This window comes from Rhipicephalus sanguineus, chromosome 4, assembly GCF_013339695.2.
Source record: "Rhipicephalus sanguineus isolate Rsan-2018 chromosome 4, BIME_Rsan_1.4, whole genome shotgun sequence".
NCBI lineage: Eukaryota > Metazoa > Arthropoda > Arachnida > Ixodida > Ixodidae > Rhipicephalus > Rhipicephalus sanguineus.
This window is the reverse complement of record NC_051179.1, coordinates 34,660,579-34,678,479: the sequence shown is the minus strand read 5'-3', so window position 1 is coordinate 34,678,479 and position 17,901 is coordinate 34,660,579. Positions and strand designations below refer to the sequence as shown.

The 17,901-nt window shown below is 40.9% G+C and overlaps 2 protein-coding genes across 2 annotated transcripts in view; one reads left to right on the top strand and one right to left on the bottom strand.

Annotated features, from left to right (window-relative positions):
* The window catches only part of LOC119389760 (transcription elongation factor SPT4-A), a 40,612-nt gene extending 36,793 nt beyond the window's left edge, over positions 1 to 3,819 (bottom strand). The window contains exons 1-2 of the mRNA XM_037657138.2: positions 3,680 to 3,819; positions 3,240 to 3,346 (exon numbers count right to left, since the gene is read on the bottom strand). Coding sequence (XP_037513066.1) covers positions 3,240 to 3,346; positions 3,680 to 3,754 — 182 coding nt within the window. The 5' untranslated portion in view covers positions 3,755 to 3,819. The remainder of the gene's footprint in view (positions 1 to 3,239; positions 3,347 to 3,679) is intronic.
* A 92-nt stretch (positions 3,820 to 3,911) lies between these two features.
* Positions 3,912 to 17,901, top strand: part of LOC119389757 (ATP-binding cassette sub-family C member 9) — a 38,129-nt gene continuing 24,139 nt past the window's right edge. Inside the window, exons 1-10 of the mRNA XM_049414534.1 lie at positions 3,912 to 4,904; positions 5,674 to 5,862; positions 7,303 to 7,359; positions 7,977 to 8,165; positions 9,265 to 9,420; positions 12,719 to 12,856; positions 13,461 to 13,595; positions 15,786 to 15,948; positions 16,245 to 16,285; positions 17,163 to 17,300. Coding sequence (XP_049270491.1) covers positions 4,359 to 4,904; positions 5,674 to 5,862; positions 7,303 to 7,359; positions 7,977 to 8,165; positions 9,265 to 9,420; positions 12,719 to 12,856; positions 13,461 to 13,595; positions 15,786 to 15,948; positions 16,245 to 16,285; positions 17,163 to 17,300 — 1,752 coding nt within the window. The 5' untranslated portion in view covers positions 3,912 to 4,358. The remainder of the gene's footprint in view (positions 4,905 to 5,673; positions 5,863 to 7,302; positions 7,360 to 7,976; positions 8,166 to 9,264; positions 9,421 to 12,718; positions 12,857 to 13,460; positions 13,596 to 15,785; positions 15,949 to 16,244; positions 16,286 to 17,162; positions 17,301 to 17,901) is intronic.

The window sequence follows — 17,901 nt, the reverse complement described above, 5'->3', positions numbered from 1 at the left end:
GTGTCCTACATGTAGGACGGGTTTGAAAACAGTGTTGCACTATTTGTGAGAAAAAATATTTGCTTTCTCAATTTTTCCGAGTTTGGCCACATATGGGTTAAGGCAGGAACAAACAGCACTGGACACGAGATGATGAAAGAACGATAGACGAGGGCGCTGAACTAAGAACCACTGGTTTATTGCTGGGACATGCAATATATACAGAAGCTTTGCGCAGAAGACCAACAAAAACAAAGTATCTGCGCCAAACAAAACAAAGTAATAGGATGAGTTCTTGTCCATATCTGCACAGATACTTTGTTTTTGTTGGTCTTCTGCGCAAAGCTTCTGTGTATATTGCATATCCCAGCAATAAACTAGTGGGCGTTAGTTTAGCGCCCTCGTCTGTTGTTCTTTCACCATCCCGTGTCGAGTGCTGTTTGTTCCCATGTAAAGGAATGACCTAACATGCATAACAAAGCTCAATTATTTTATTACTTCCTTATTATTTAAGGAATCAAACACTTTTCAGCCTAATTGCACATAGTTAGAATTGCATAGTTAGAAGGGTGCTGTATAGGTAGCTTTCTATCCAACGAATTTTTAAAGTGACTTCATTATTAAAGAGGCTAAAAGAAATTGAACTGTTCTGTTACCATACTGCTAGTAGGTGAGAGCCACCGTCAACTAACGCACCCCTCGTGGTCGTGACGAACCCAGTCCTCTCTTTTCTTTTTTTAGGAGCTTGGTCCTTATCCTCCGGGCTTGTCCATCACCGTAGCCGCTAGTTCTCATTGCTCCCGCTAACTTGGAGTAACACAGGTAAAGTACAAGCATCTCAGCGCAGGCTCGTGCGAAAGAGAAGTCTTCTTCCTCTTGTTCTTCGAGCGCCTTCATGATGACATTAACGCAGGCAAAACCCCATATAGCATAGCCAACTGTAGCATGCGGCACTCGCTCCACTCCAACGCACGCTCTAGTTTGATAGGAGAACACTAGAGGGCCACAACTGCACGCTTCCTCTCTCTTTCGACAGTCGTCAGTCAGTACGCTTCGATACTAATAACTAGGGGTGTGCGAATATTCGAAAGTTTCGAATATTCGTCGAATATTACATTAGAAATATTCGTATTCGATTCGAAAATCATGTATTCGAAAAGTTTCGAATATTCAATAACTTCGAATATTCGAAAAATTCGAATATGCGATTCGATTATCATGCATAAAATAACTCGTCTTCCACATTTCTGCTGCGTTCGTATAGCTAAAAACGTTGCCGAGAGGAGCGATACACATCGTAAGTACATGGAGGCACGATATCTGCCTGCGACGAGCGCCCCAATACGTATGATTTTGTGCTGGTGCATCTCCGACGTGCAGCGCTGTTGGCGATCATGTAACCGTACATTTGCAATATTATGCGGCCGTAACGTGCCGCACTACCATTCGTTCACTATGCGGGACCACTTCTGAAGAAAGACAGTGACCCATGTGACTGGTGGCGGACTGTAAGCCCCTTCAGATACCCCAGTCTGGCAAAGCTTTGCCCCATGTACCTCCCTATACCAACCACTTCTGTTCCAAGCGAGCGTGCCTTTTCAGTGGCAGGGGGGGGGGGGGGTTGTCTCTGTTAGAAGGGAGCGCCTGCTGCCTGATCATGTGGAGCAACTAATATTTCTTCATGATAACATCTAGTCATTACTTTCATTGTCCGTGATATTTGCTTCCATTGTGATGTGCATTGTGCTAGCCTGGACATTGTGTTATGGAGATAGCAGTGTATGTTTTGTTGCCAGTCAGGCTGTTAATGTTTTTTTTTTTCAAATAGCTACATGTTAAATAAAATATTATTACTGTGGAGGCATTTTTCCTTTGATATTTGATTCGATATTCGAAGGTGGATATTCGTATTCGATTCGTATTCGAAAAATTTGATATTCGCACACCCCTACTAATAACATGAACGAAGAAGACAAGGCGGTGGAGCGGAGGGCTCGCAAGGCGGCAGCAGCAGTGCGTGCTCATTGCCAAGACCCTGCGGTGAGAGCTCGCGAGGCCAAAGAGAGACGTCAGCGGCGTGCAGACCCCGAGATACAAGCCCGCAAAGCCGAAGCAGCGGCAAGAGAACCTCCAAGAGGTACGGGCACAGGATGCAGCGGCCAAGTCCCAAAAGTGGTCGCTACCTGAGGTCGGTGGTGCTGACGCGAGCTTCAAGCACGATTTCCTCGACCACAGCTGGCAGGTCTGCGACCGCTTGTGGTTCAACAACAACCTGACCACAATCGCTACTATAACAATGTGTCACGTCTTTATATGACAGTAGAGGAATTTTACGGAGCATTCACGGTTTACCCGATTATCTCCGAGCAAGCTCCTCTAACATCATTCACTTCGTGGATATGATGGGGATTTTTTAAAAATTTGTTTTACCTCATGTTCAGTGGCAGTGCTGTGCACTCCGCGTTAACTGATGAACCTAAATTATGTGTCATGGTCAGTCACATTTCAAGCAGTGAGTGTGACTGATTCCAGCTATGGAAACAGGATTCTCGAGATGAAGAGCACACACATTTCTGTTTGGAATTTCAACTGTTTCCAGAACCATTTTATGCTTTGCAGCCGTGATCAATGCTGCCTGATCTACATGCCACGCTGGCTCAGTTACAATGCTCAAACGTGGTGAGGGGGCCCTTCCAAATTAAACTCAAGATATGATCAACTCATCAAGGGCTAAACTAAAACAATGTTAATGAAAACTGCACCACCATGCCCTGCTTTGAAAAATGATCAACCGTACACGGTAAGAAACACTGATCTGAAGTCAGTATCCTGAAATGTATTCATATTCAACACAATTCAGCCGGCTATATCATAATGGCGAAATAGAACTATTAGGAACTGTATAGTTGCTCGGAGAAATATATACCGATATCTTTTGAACAAGTATTAGTTTGAGTTCCAGTGCTTTCACTTATATTAAAATTTAAGCTGTTGCTAATGCACAGACAATACTGCGAGCTAATATTGTTGGCTTATAATCTTCGTGATGTGCTACCGACTACTTAGACCGCTTATACTTCTTACGGTCGTGTTACACCGGCTGGTAGGTTTAGAGTAGAATACAAATGACGCCAAACACAAGGTCCACAAGGCATGGTAGCACACGAGCGTATCTGAAAAACCTCAAAGGGATCGTAGGCGGTTTGTCGTAGATTATTGAACAGGACACAGGCGCGCGCAAAGAATGTGCCGGGACATACCCGTCAAAGTTTGAGCTCGTGCAGTCGTACACCATGTCCCTGTTGTTCTTCATGTGAAGGTATTCATCGCAGTTGTCACATCCGTCGAATTCAAACTGCTCGAAAGTCTGAAAATAAGCAACAAAAAAGCAAATGGGATACGAGACTACACAAAGGACGCTGTACTGGTTTCGTTCACGCCGTACATACATGCATGTTTTCAACGAGATATTCACACACGGTCCCTTCGACTACTTTTAATAAAAATAGCACGGCGAGCCTACCCTGGTAAGCACAGTCAGACTGACAACAATTTAACACCCGTTGATTAGGAAGCTTCATTAGCAGCCACCGGCGGCGGAGCGATTACTGGTCAAGAAGCGAGGGACCGACAAATTAAATCATAGAAGCTTATTCGCGCGTTGTAGTTTCACGCTAACTAACTGGTGAATTGCGCTTACCTTGATCATTGAACACAAAAGACATGCTCTGAGATTCCGCAGATCTTTCGGGATGCTTTCCAAGGAGGCTGCCATGTTTGCTTTTGACGTGCCAACCAACAAGCCGAAAGTCCAAAAAAAAGCTGATAGCCAATAGAAGACGGTCTGAACTGGTGTCGCCATCTAAGGGCAAGTCCGGACACCAAAAAGTTTCTTCACTTGTTCTTTTACTTTTAATTTGTCCGAGAAGCAGCCGCCGTGAAGGCTGAGGAGCCTCGAATGAGTTTAATGCGTTTACGTGGGCGTGACGCCGCTACGGACCGTAATGTTCGTTGCTGGTCTCCACGAAAGAGCTTCCCTATTGATAGCCGGTTGAAGTGCGAGGAGAAATATCCCGCGTTTTACGTCACCGACGCAAGCGAAACAGAAAGTGGCTGAGCGCGGCGTGGTGAGTTGTCGAGCGGAGTGCCCTGCAGCTGTGCGGTGCTCGCGCGATTCCCCGGCAAGTTTAGCTCCCGACGGAACTCGTCTTTCGGAAAATACGCTGACCAGACTCGGAGAAGAGAAACTATGCGACTCCGTTTACGCATCTCTAAAAGTCCCGTCACACGAGACCGTTTTTGCTTCGGTTGATCGAGTTTACTAGCGCGTGGGTGCTCTCCGACCGTTGTTTTGTGAGCGCGTACGCAAAACGTGCGATATGTCAGTGTCACATTTTTGCATCACCTTGGAAGACACCGTTGACAGGGAGTGCATCGCCAACCTGGGAACTTGCATCCTTAACGCCGCGCTAGCGTTGACGGTATGTGTGGCTACGATTCTTCTCTGTTCGGATCAACCTCGCCGTGTGCGCGATGCGCTCTTCGATGAGCACAATTCGCGATGGATCCTCACGTTCGCTATGATCGCCGTCCACCTGTTCGAACTGGCCGATGGTGCTCTGATCCTGCTAAGGCGCGAGCAGCCTAAGCAAAACTTCCACCCCATGCTGGGCGCTGGGACGTCCATCGTGGCCGTCGTTTTAGGAATTTATTACTACCATAAAGTCGAAAAGTACGGAAGGCCGAAGAGGCTCTCTGTTCTGCTGTTTTTCTGGCCGTGCGTCGTCGCGCTGAAGATGTCCAAGCTCGTGATTCTCTACGGAAAGGGCCTTGGCATCGAGCACGCAACTCTGGAAGCCACTTGGTTTGGGTTGGTCTGCTACCTTGCAATGTTCCTTGTCGAACTTTCGACTTTCATGCAAAAGGTGAGAGTTCACATTTTTGTTGTTGTTTTTTTCCCCCTCTTTAAAGAGTTGTTCCGACGAACTGAATGATGGAACGTGCATTGCGTTTTTCTCACACTTCTTGCTCAAGACTGGATGAAGTTGCACCTAATGATGTCAATTAATAACATGCTCAAACTATTGCTTCAATATTTTTTTTTCATTTGCGATTCCCTTTTTCCGATCAGATGGCTTTAATTCTTTCGGGGTGTACATGTACGTCTGATTGGCCGGGAATATACGATTAAAACCTTTCTAATAGCTGCAGCGTGCATCAACAAACAAGCACAACTCTGAAACATATTAATATACAAAAGACGTAAGCGGTGAACTTCAGTTGAAGTTCAGTCCATACGTCTTTTATTCTTTTATAATTTTTATGTTTCTGTATCGTCCTTGTTTTTTTATGTGCACTGCCATGAGCGATCATGCCTAATCAACTAGTCCTCCAGTACGTATTAAGTAAAATCTTTCGGTCCTTGAAAACTTTTGAGAGATTTATCCTGCATTGTAACGAGGTTGAGAGAATCATCATGTATTATGCACACCGTCAAGCAAATTAACACAGAAATTATAACCATCTGTAACTTCTTAATCCAGTTATCCATGAATTTTGTTTCTTCTTTTTTCTTTTCTTTGTTTTGCTTTCCACCTCTCATACTATAACATAACTGATTGAGTTTGTGCGATTTTATTCTCACATGGAACGGTACAGTGCTTCTTAATTAACACGGATGCTCCACTTTGACAGTTCTGCTCATCGCAGGCGTACCAGTGCAAGTCGGAGCTCCGAGAGGAAGCCAATGGAGAGGGCCAAGTCACTTACCGATACAGTTGTGCATCGCTGCTCTCCAAGTGCACATTCTTCTGGCTGGTGCCTCTGCTACGACAAGGATACCGCCGTCCATTAGAGCTGGCCGACCTTGGCTTCCTGCCAGAAGTAAAGGCGCATCCCCTCATGTCATTTACTATATTTTCTAGCTCAGCCCCATTGTTTATGTGCACTGAAGCATGCACGTCTAATTTTAGTCTGGTGTTGTTTGTTCGAGGGAACCCTTTTAAAAAATGTGTGGCCTGTAGTATTTCAGGATGTTTCGGGAACGTCAGGAATGCGCTAGCGCGTTCCGTTCATTCATGACACGGATGCGTGCGTAAACCCATTTCCTGCAGTCCTTCTCTGCAAGGTTTGGCCTAAGGTAGTCTGTCTGTTATTATTGTATCACATATTCTCACTCGCAGATTAGATTAATTTCAAACCTCTGGCTATTTCCCTTGTCATTTTGAGTGTTGCAGATTCTCTGGTTAATTTAGCCATTTTTTTTGTGATTATACAAAGCTTTGATGAGGGCACCATAAGTGTAACAGACAAAATCGGGTTGAACACGAAGACTCTTATATAACAATAATTTTATTCACCTTGTCACCAACAAATTACTTAAAATGGAGTTCTCTTTACTTGCAGCAACCCAAAAGTGGAGTTTAGCGAATAATGTAACTCGTTCTTGCAGTAAACTTTACAATATCGTGGTGCGCATCCAATAGGAGAAAGCATTTAGTCAGTTATCCCTACTCGGTGCTTATGCTGATTCACACATTAAAAAAAAAACTAAGTATGCAAACAGTGATATATTATGCATGTATGTGTGAAGAAGCATTGAAGGTGCTTCTTCTCTAATGGAGGTCCTCAGGTGCCTCTACCCTCAGAAGCATCAGTCATCTCCTCTTGCAGTTGACAAGAGTAGATTACTATTTAAAAACATTTTTGAGCACTCGTTTCACATAGAAGTTACGTTATTGCTAGGGGAAAAATAAAAATAAAGGCCACACTTCTCACTCTAATTACATTTTGTTGTTGAGGTCGTTTGCACATGCACTTACCCCTTTCCTTCTTTCAGGTAGAAAAAGTTTTAGAAACGTTGCCAAGTTGACTTTTCAAGGGCCTAAACAGCAGTCCTAGATAATTTTCTCTCGATAAGTTATCAAGTAGCCTCATGAAGACATTGCCGCAATTTGCATTAGCACAAGTAATTGGTGCGAGAATTTCATGCTGGAGTTTATCAGTTTCTGTACAGTACGTCATCTCTCACTATAGAACAACTGTCCAGTATTACAGAGCGATCTATCAGTATGACTCTTGTTCAAATTTCCTTTGCTGTCTCTTCATGTAAAAAAAAAAAAGTTGCTTGTATGTGGCACCTTCATCTAACTGAATTCCTCACCACTAAACACCTCGTAATCTCAACAAGACATTTATGTACCTGGCAAGTTTTTACATGTGTGTTCCTGCTATGTGGCTCTTAGGTTTGTACATGTTAGCTCATTTTAAAGTTTATCAGACTTTGCTTTTTTTTTTATGAACTACTGCCTCTTTTTTTTCCAGAAACACACAAATGAAAACCAGTACCAGCGATTTAATGAGGTTTATTCAAAGGAGAAGGTAATTTTTTTATTTTCACATTAGTTATCACTGTGATTACTGTATTTTTTTTTGTATAGGCTACCGGCTGTATTTGTTTAAAAGTTGGAATTTCATGAGGTGATGAGGTTACTCACTATACACGTAATTTCATGTTGTAAGATTATAGCCACGCTTGAAGAAAACATGGCCTGTATGAACCTAGAGCTTTACATTGTGTTAAATAAGATTGTGAAATCATCCAGTGAAGCATACAGATATGCTTATTTTTTTTTTTGGGGGGGGGGGGGGGAGGGGTAAAGCCCCAATAATTATTTTTTAAAAATTATCATTAATGATTTTTTACTATTCATGAAATAATTTGTTTGATTAGTGTTAGAAAAATCATTCACACAGCAAAACACATTTGCAGGCAAGATATAATAACGAAATGGTAAGGAGCCGCAAACATAGCTCGTAAAAGTGTGGTGCTGCAGTGTGCCACAGTTGTATTCAACATAACATATTCACCAATATCCTTGAAATCCTTCCCTCTCTTTTCGTTTCATGTTTCGCTAAATGCTTTAACTGAATGTTTGCAATCTATGATCTATCAGTCTGACCCTGCCATCACTAAACTGACACTGCTATCTTCACAGGTCAAGGCAGAGACGAAAGGCACCAACGTATCGCTGTGGTGTTGCTTCTTGAAGACGTACTGGCAGACTGCATTAGCAGGTGGTCTCATCAAAGTTATAGGGGATGTCATTGGCTTAGTAGGTCCCCTGTCCATCAGTCTGATACTGGAGTACGTGGACGACGTTACTACAAACAAAAGCTCTAATTTGGTAAGCAATCTGCGCTGTTACTTTGGTGTACCTGTACTTTTTCTTGAAGGCCCTTCTAAATTGTGCATGACCTGTGAATGGCTTACAGTAAGGATGACTATTGATTATTGACCCTGCTTCTTAACAACTTTTTTCATCCATATCGGATTGCGTTCCCTGTCCCATTGGTAAAGATGGCATATGTATGTTTGAGGAAAACCGTTAAGTTGCATGCATCTGGGTAGAGAATTTGACTGCAGGAAACAATACCGCTGATTGTGTGATGTGTAGCTAGATTTAAAGGACATTTTTCTTTCGCTACATTGCTATATCATGCCTCTATAATTGTGTATTTTCATAAAATACTACCATCTTCTCGTAGAAGCCACTTATGTTTTCAATTCACAGCCAAGTAATAATACTTCAGGGACCACCTGAAAGTAAGTTCTTAAGTGGTGCATGAAAATGGTGGGCATTCTGAGAACAAAAACGCATCACCCTAATGCGAGTATTATTTCTTGGCAAATACAAAAGCTATAAGTTAAATGATAAATTATAGGTCAAAACATGTGAAATAGCTCAAGCGTTCTAACTGCATGCTCTCGCTATTATGGCAATTGCTAGTAAGAAATTTGCCTTAATAATGACCCGACCATTAGTCACCACTGCTACAGGTGTACAGGAGCTGTTGGATAATGTTGTGTTAAAATAGTGTTCACTGAAATCCTCTCAGTGTATGATTGACAGTGGCAATGTGGTTGACAGTTCAAATTTTCACACTAAAATGTTCTGCTAATTTACTGTAGGGCATTCGACACAACCCTGCAATAATATGTTGTGTGCAGTAACATTTCAGTATCAGTGAGCTCATCCACAGGGTACTGACATTTGCCCCTTGTATTATGCTATAGCATTATGCATACAGTATTAAGAATGTGTATGACATAAGTGAATTAATATTGTTACTTTGAATGTTATCCTTATAGTGTCCTATGATTGATAGGAGGGCTTTCACAGAGCAAACATCAACCTGCCTTTTGCAACTGCCTTTTATAGCAAAACATTTGCAAGATAATCTCGATTGACAATGTGTCTTGTGTAAAATCTTGCTTTGTTGCAGAGTGCAGACTCTTATCCAACAGCAGGCGAAGTCCTGAGCAATGGCTACATCTTATCTTTCATTATCCTGATAGCTACCTTCATGCAGAGCACATTTTCAAACAACTTCAACCACATGGCTATCATGGAAAGTGTCCATGTGCGGTCTGCTCTCCAGGCAAGTTGAGTGGGCCTGTAACGACAGTCCAACTACAATGATGATGCTTTATTTATATTGGGGTACACATACCTGTACATATACACAATCACACACAGTGCTGAGGAATTGAAAGGCAACAATTTAGGGCTTGTTTGAAGCGTGTGTTTTCATTTCCACCGTCTTCAGTTCATGTGTTGTCGGCGTAATTTCTACTCGAATACTTGCGTCAGAGCCAACGTTACCTTTACGGCCATATTTGTAATGACTTGATGCAATTATCTTGAGCAATTATGCATACTGGTTATTATAGTAAATGTTTTGATGGCACGTTTTAGTTCGTGAGCACTCTACATACACAATCACACACACACTTCTCCACTGCAAACATGTCTGTTGATACTACGTAATTTTTTTTCTCATGTGGTCCATCTTTTGACATGCTTTGGCACTGAACTTTCGTTTGTGTTTTGTTTTGTGTGTGATACTGTGCCATTGCTCTGCTTTCTGTGCTCTCAATGCAGGTACAAAATCATGACCTTTTTTTAAGCTGTCCCTGGTACTTTTAACCCCATATTTGCTTCCTTTCTGAGGAAGCTAACATTTTAGCAGTACATGACTAACTTATCGGTGACTTACACCAGTTCCTAAGTTTGCTCGTAGCAACTGCCTGCCTTTTTCGTCATATATTTTGTACCATACACTGTGTACTGTCTTAGCCAACTAGTATATGTGGTGCAGAAACCCAACCATGCAACATATGGAAATGTTCAGTTCAGTTAATCTGGTATTTTCGAAGTGGCCATGAACAGCTATAAGCCCTGCTAATGGTGCACTTGTAATTTACAAAAAAGAGGAAAAATGAAGCTCAAAATATAAACAAACAATAATACAAGGTGGCAATTATAAAATATATATATTAATTATAAACAAGAAGCAGGAGTCAGTCTCTGAATAAACATGCGAGCCAAAAATGTCAATGCATTGTAGCATTAGTAGTACAGTCGACTCTTGTTAAACGTAACCTGAAGGGACCGGGAAAATGTGTTCTGTTTAAGAAGAGTTCCGTGTGCTGAGAGGGGAGCCGGGCTATAGAATACGAGTATGAAACCAATAATATTAGGGCAGTTCCGTTTAAGTGGCAGTTCCGTTTAAGACATTTCCGTTTACTGAGTGTCTACTATGTTATAATTTAACAAAATGTAATAATAGTAGATTCACTCAAGAGGAGTGCATTTTTTTAGGGTTGTCGAAAAGCGGCATTTTTTCTTGTGCATTAAGCAGAGGCAAGAAGCTCTTTTCATCACTTAGGATTTTTTTTTACCTCTGGATGATTGCTGAAAGATGCTGTGAATGTGGTATGTATGTGGTCACCTTTGTCAAGCAGTAATTCCGGCTTTCACAACTGTGTGCAATAGGCTCATCTCAAGTGGTCAGTGCAGATCCATTAGACATCCGTAGAGCACCTTTTCCTTCTTTGCTCTTGGTTGCAGTTGCCTTGACTCACCTGCGAGCATCCTGTGATATTTCCTTTTCTTCTTCTTATCTCTTAAGATAGGTGTGACGCATCTGAGTCTTGAGTGCTTTATCATACGTGTGAACGAATGACGTCGTTCATAGAGATTAGTAGGAATTTCGCGTTCCTTGCGTTAGAAGAATTCGTCATTCCTGTTGGCTGTGCCCAATAGCTGCCACATACTCGCACGTGATGTGAGTACGTGGCAGCTGCGCTTGCGCAATTATTGTGCATTTAAAATTTTTATTTATCTTGAAATTTCTTTGTCAGAAAAATACAAAAAATGACAAATTACATGAGAATCATCTGGATCCTTAGCATCAAGCTAGTTTGAATCCATGCGTAAAAATTAAGGAAATATGTACAAAATAGCAATTTTAACAGTTTTTACCTGTTTATGCAGGCAGCAGATAACATATTGTAAATATATTTGGACATTAATACAGGTCTTTGCAATAGTGTTTCAGGTTAACAGAAAAATATTTACTTTTTTTTTTATTTGAACATAAAGACTGTTCTATTAAGTGCAATCAACACTAGACAGCCACTTTCTGCCGCATACATTTTTAACAAGAAGCCGTCAAAAGTTGCCGACTTCGAAGCCTCATGTTCAAAACCGGTAAGAAACGAATTATGAACAGTGAAGTGGACAATTGTTAGTGATATAATTATGTGCCATAATTGTAGTTTTATAGTTAATGAGCTAGTTAAAAGACATGATTTGAAATTTGTTAAAAAGTGGTTTGGTGGCAGCTGCATAACTTGAAATTAGCAAAAAAACGAATTGCTTGCTTCCACAATACAACCGGTGGCTTTAAAGGGACCGACAACTGCCCAGAACATGAAATGAGATGACTGCACTGATGGAAAGATTGTCCGTCGCATTGACTCAAACCAAACCCTGTTTATCTCGTGAGAGGCGGATTTATATTTTTATTTATTCATTGAAAGTCGCAAGAAATGACCTTTGACGGCAAAATCATACACGGCCCGATGAAGCCGGTCACGTGATCATTGATTGATGTATGCGTTCGATGACTTTTCTGTTAGTATTGAAATATTATTAATTTCTTTATATTAAAAGATGTTACTCCATAAAAATGTACATACAGGCCTGCGTTAGTTGTATGCAACAACGTGGCGCTGCCTTCACTTGGCGTAATGATCCCATGCCGCGAAAAGCCATCCATGACACAGGCGCAGGCAACCTTGGTCTCAGGCGTGCAGAACGCTGTACAAATACCGAGAAGGTGTATAAAGCCACATTATCTCATTGTAACAGCTTGCTATTTTCAAAAATGGCTGGAAAGCTCAAAATAAAGGTGGTTAAGCATAGCTACAGTAACTCCTGCGAAAGCAGAACAACGACAACTTTCACAAGGGCTAGCGGCATTGCTATCAATTCTCAGCGTTGCTGGAGCGAGCCTTCATGCGTGTTTGGAGCCTTTCGGATCGAAAAATACTGCTTATAAAATAACTACGTGCTTTTAGGATAAACCACTGCAGCTACAAACGCTACGAAGGGTAAGCTTCCTGTCGCGCCGTAAAAAGCTGGGTCGAGAAAAATCAGTTGTCGGTCCCTTTAAGTGAAGATCATATGTATGGCCTTATGATTTTATACAGTATGATAACTGACTATGAAAAAGAGCAAAATAAATTGTCCTTAAGGTCGATACATCAAGAAACTGGCAACATTGAAATATCACAAAGGAAACACTGCTGAGCTTGCTACAAAGTGACTCTATATGCTTGAATAGATTGGAACTAGACGCTAACTCTATATGAATCTCACGATAATTTCAGAGTCTGGTGTACCTTAAGTCTTTGTCGATTGCCAGTGACATCGATGTGGGCATGGCTGTGAATCACATGTCAGTGGACTCCTTCAATGTGATGCTGCTTTTCTCCATGGGCCACTACATCTGGGCCGTGCCTGTCAAGGTGAGATTATGTTGTCACATTCTGTCAGGGAAGGGCGAGGCATGCAGCCTCTTGGAAGTGTTTGCCAGGTTGAGATGTTTTCAATGCTTGAGCATTAGAAGTCTGGTTTAAGCAAAAAGCACTGGAAATTACATGCAAGTTGTTTGTCTGCAACAGTGCCCCACAACATTAAGAAAAAAGTAAGCAAGCAGAGAGACAAAGGTATAATGTAACAAGCAACAAATAAGTTTTAGAAATGAGTAGCGTGTTTAAAAACTTATTGTTCCATAGAAATCAAACAAAGGAGTTCTAAGCTTTACCGAACAAAGGGGCTCCATTATGCCGTGGGTGCTGGCACCAATAAGATTCATACAACAGCCTTGAGAATTTTCCGCGTGCGAGGTGGCGCATTGAAATGTTTGACGCTATTTCATTTCGTCACTGACATATGAGCTCTTGTCAGCTTGATGGCGTGTCTGCATCTTATGCACAATGCTTCGCCGGTTGATAGAGAAGCTGATAGATGGCATGTTATAAGAAATTAGCATTATCTTTAGGCACGTCAAGTTTCTTCACCAATGAAGAACCATTAATTTGTTTAATCGGTTGTCGTGTCATGTCGCAGCTCATCATCCTTCTGGTGCTTTTGTACAAGCAGTTGGGATACAGCGCCCTCGTGGGTGCAGCCACCATCTATGTACTTGCACCACTGCAGTATTGGATCTGCACCAAGTTGTCAGAGCTGCAGAAGGAGTCTCTGGTACGGTGAACTGCCATCTTGGTCATTCTTGTGTATTAATAAGGTCTTTGGCATCCCGTCGGTCTCTTGTACGTACTGTGCTGGTTTATGTCAGAGCTGCTCAATCTATGCACTGGCTGTCTTCTAAAGTCTACTGATCCACCTACAATTCATCGCTAATGTCTACAAAGCTTGCTCTTGTTTACCACATACCAGCTATTGTATATGCTTATGTGGTAGTGGCCTCAGTGTTAGGCGTAAGGCCAAGGCAGCTGCATCAGCTTCCCAGCTAAAGCAGGGCCGTATCGCATCTTGGCACACTTTACCAGCGCTTTGTTTACCTTGGCAAACAAAGAAAGAAATCAAAGTAACTCTTTCTCTGCTAAAGACCTCACCACATCAAGCAAGCTGAAAACATCAAAAACAGGCTAACAGAAGAAACCAAACATGTCTTCTTCCTTTTCTTTTTTTTTTAAGTCTTGGGTCAGTGCATTTGTCACACGTCAGCTGTCTTCTTTCTTTACTTTTTTTTTTTTGAAGGAATAGGAGGCTTTGAAAATTTCGTATGTAAAAGCATAAAGTGTGCTGTGTTTGTAACAAGCACTCGCTGAGCAGTCAAGAGACCGGAAATCTCCTGAGTAATCAGGGCAGTTCAAGGGGCTGCCTTATCTTCAACACTTTGACATCGATCTGGGTTAAGTGCTCGAGTTGGTGAATGCTGCTGCTCGTCTATTTGTGTGCTCCGACAGCTAGAGTGGTCTAAAAAAGTGCTGAAGGTTGCAATGATAGCTGTGACCCACTCTCTACTAAATGCTGCCTTTAGCGTGTCTTGTGCACTTCTCGCTTGTGCTTCCTTATTCCCTTTATTACCGCAATAACACTTTATTTAAAAGGATGCCTGTAGCCTATTAAACAAAGAACTGTTCGATCAAATATTTGAACACAGTCAACAAATATTAAAACAAACTATTGGAAAAGAGAAGAATTGAATGATATAGAAAGTGGTCCATACTTTCCTGTTTAGAAAGCCATATCAATTTATTTGATACCAAAGAAACGGTACTAAATGCAGCAGGGTTTAATGTGACATGCACTCACCCACATGTATGCTTAGCGTACACATGAACATACATATGTGCTATATTACATACGTGCACTGTACTCTAAAATGCTTTTGACAAATAAAGCACACTTCTAAACATTCTTCGTATACACTCAAACCTCATTATAACGAAGTCGCATCTGCCATGAAAATACCTTCGTTATATCCGAAAATTCGTCATAAACGTTTATTTGTAACACTGTAGCTATGACAAGAATATTCTTCATTTGCTTCGTTATAACCGATAATTCGTTATAACGAGGTTTGAGTGTATTTACTAGATGGCATTAGTCCACAAAACATTTGACAAAATAATGTACCCTTTTTTTATGCATAAACACATTCGAAAGCTTGTATGCTGACTGCAATTTCCCTACGATATTTATCTTCGTCAACTTGGTATTATCACATATCTATCAGTGTTTGATTATAAGTGGCCCTTGTTGCATGTAAAACTAGTATTCAATCAAAAAGTTTTCTTTTATTTTTATACGATTTCTGGAGTTTAATGTCTAAAAAGCATGACTGGAGTGATGATATGGCTATGAGAGACACTATAGGCGCTTCAAATTAACTTTCACCACTTTATTTGCCTGTTGATCGAAGTGGTTTAGAAAACGCCCAGAGCTGAAGCATAGCTTATAATACTTCCTTTTATCAGTCGTTGGCTTAAATGCCGCACATGAACTTTGTTGAAGTTTGCAACTTCATTTAGGTCAAGACATTAGGGAAGGTTCTTGAGTATATTATATTGTACCTGCTTGAGTATATTACATCTGATAATACAAAATAAAAGAATTGTAAATTTGCATAAATTAAAGCAGAATTAGCCCCATTTATTACCTCATTGTTGAAGTTGCTTTATTATACATGCATTACTAGTCTATAATTATTTCACAGTAGAGCACAGCATGAAAATCAAACTGTTCATGCATTTGACTTATCCGTGCAGTTTTTGTTAGTTGTATTCTGCTGTCGTCTGCAACTCTGAATTTTTGTCTAGTTGCTGATATAGATCTGTTGCTGATATAAATAGTCACAGATACCTTTCTTTCTTTCTTTTTCTTTCTTTCTTTTCTTTTCTTTTCTTTTCTCTTTTGTTTTTTCAGTCAATATCTGACAAGCGAATAAAACACACAAGTGAATTACTTCAAGGAATCAAGCTACTGAAGCTCCATGGCTGGGAGAGAGTGTACGCCGACATGGTCAAGCAGATACGAAAAGAGGAACTCGAAGTTCTGAGGAAGGACGCCATATTCGTTGCCCTTAATAGTGTGTAAACATACTGAAACATATTTCTAGCATATTTTGTTTCCTTCACATTGAAATACAGGGTGACTGAGGGTGATATGTCTTTGCGCTTTTGTTTGTTCTACACTGTGTGGTATTGCTAGTTGCGTGAAGGTCACATGAACTACTGATATTGTTCTTATCTTTTACATTCAGCTGATGTTATCTAAGTCCTGGTTTATTTCTGTAGTTCCTGCATTTAACAATTGGAGTCGTATCACTGACGCATGGGTTTTTCATCTGGTTGTTTTATTTTTTCTTCCTTTCCCATTTTTCAGCTTTTATCACACAGGGGTCCGCCATCTTGCTCACCCTTGTGGTAAGTAACCTGCGTATGAAATCACGAAGTAGATTTTTGTTCTTTAGAATATAATCTTTTTGAATGTTTGTTTGTTTTTTCACATTTAAAAACGCCTAAACTGTGCCAATCCCAGAACTGCTGCACCCTGTTTTCCTAGTGAATCTTTGAAGAGGTAGTGAGCAGCATTTTTTGACACCAAAAAAATTGTTCTAATTATTCAGCTATCTTTGCACATAAACTTAAATATACTAAAGAAAACAGCATCTTGCTGCCTTGTTACAAAGAGTAAACACAGGCTGTCACTCAGAGTAAGAAGGAAGAAAATTGTGCTTCAGATGAAAAAGAAACAGAACTATGGGGGATTTGAGAAACATTATGGTCCAGTGCTGAACGAAAGAAACGTAAATATTACATTAGCACCAATTACAGATATTGGACAGTGACACACGCAGACTAATTTCTTAGTGATATACATGTCCAGCTGAAGCACCATGTGAACCATCATTCAAACATTTGAAAGACTAGAATTTTTTGTTGTATGCTTGTGTGTTTTCCTTCAGAGTGGATCATATTGCACAGTAGGAATTGCCCATGAAAGCAACAAGATTAGTATTCAAACCAACACAACTGCATACATGCATCACTAACTTCATCAGAGATAAAGGGCCTGATGTGATGTGTTTTGTACACCTGTAATAGTATAGAGGTTATTGCTGGGGCCTTCTTGTCAAGAGTGAGCTGTTGTCTGTCTCGAAATAGCAATTTGGTATTGCGATTACTGTCAGAACAAAAGATAACATAGGTGACACATGAGCAGAAGAAGCTGTTTTGGAACTCCATTTTATAAGGATGCAGCACCACCGGCTTGTAAGGCTTGTTTCCATTCACTTTTCAGACATTCTCTCTCTACTCTGTTATCGAAGGCAGGCCACTCACGCCCTCGCAAGTATTCTCTGGGCTCGCCCTGTTCAATCAGCTCACCGTTCCACTGTACATCATTCCTGTTGTCATCCCTATTGTCATCAACGCTATTGTGAGTAATTTTCATTTCTGACAGTATTCATTTAGTTAGGCACCAGTTTAGAGTATTTCTCTGCTAAAAATTTCGACTTGGACATGAACGCTCTACAATGAAGGTTGAAGCACGAAAATAATTGGATTCCTGGCCATTTTCAAATCAAATCAAATCAAATCAAAATGTGTTTATTAAGACATGTATACAAAAATGCGTACATAATATTTTCGTCTCAAGAGGGGTGCCTGTTCGTCATTGTGACGTACATTTGGCCACTAAAGCTTATGAGATGCAGAATTTTAGAAAAAATCTCTAATTCCACTAAGTGGGAATAGATTGCCTTCAATTCAAAGTTTCTATATGTAGTACTCACTGAAACCTGCAGATTGATACATGAAATTAGGTGTGCCGTCCGTTAACAAGGTAAAAACATACATTTGGCACAGAATCCACACTTTGTAAGCCTTTGTGGCCGACTCTACAACTGATCACAGGATAAGCTTTCAATGACACAAGTTATGCCCCAACAAGTAGATTTGACCAATCGGATTTGTGTTGTTTACACATACTGTGGAGGTGTGAAACCTGGTGTGAAATGGGTTTACACATTTCACACTAG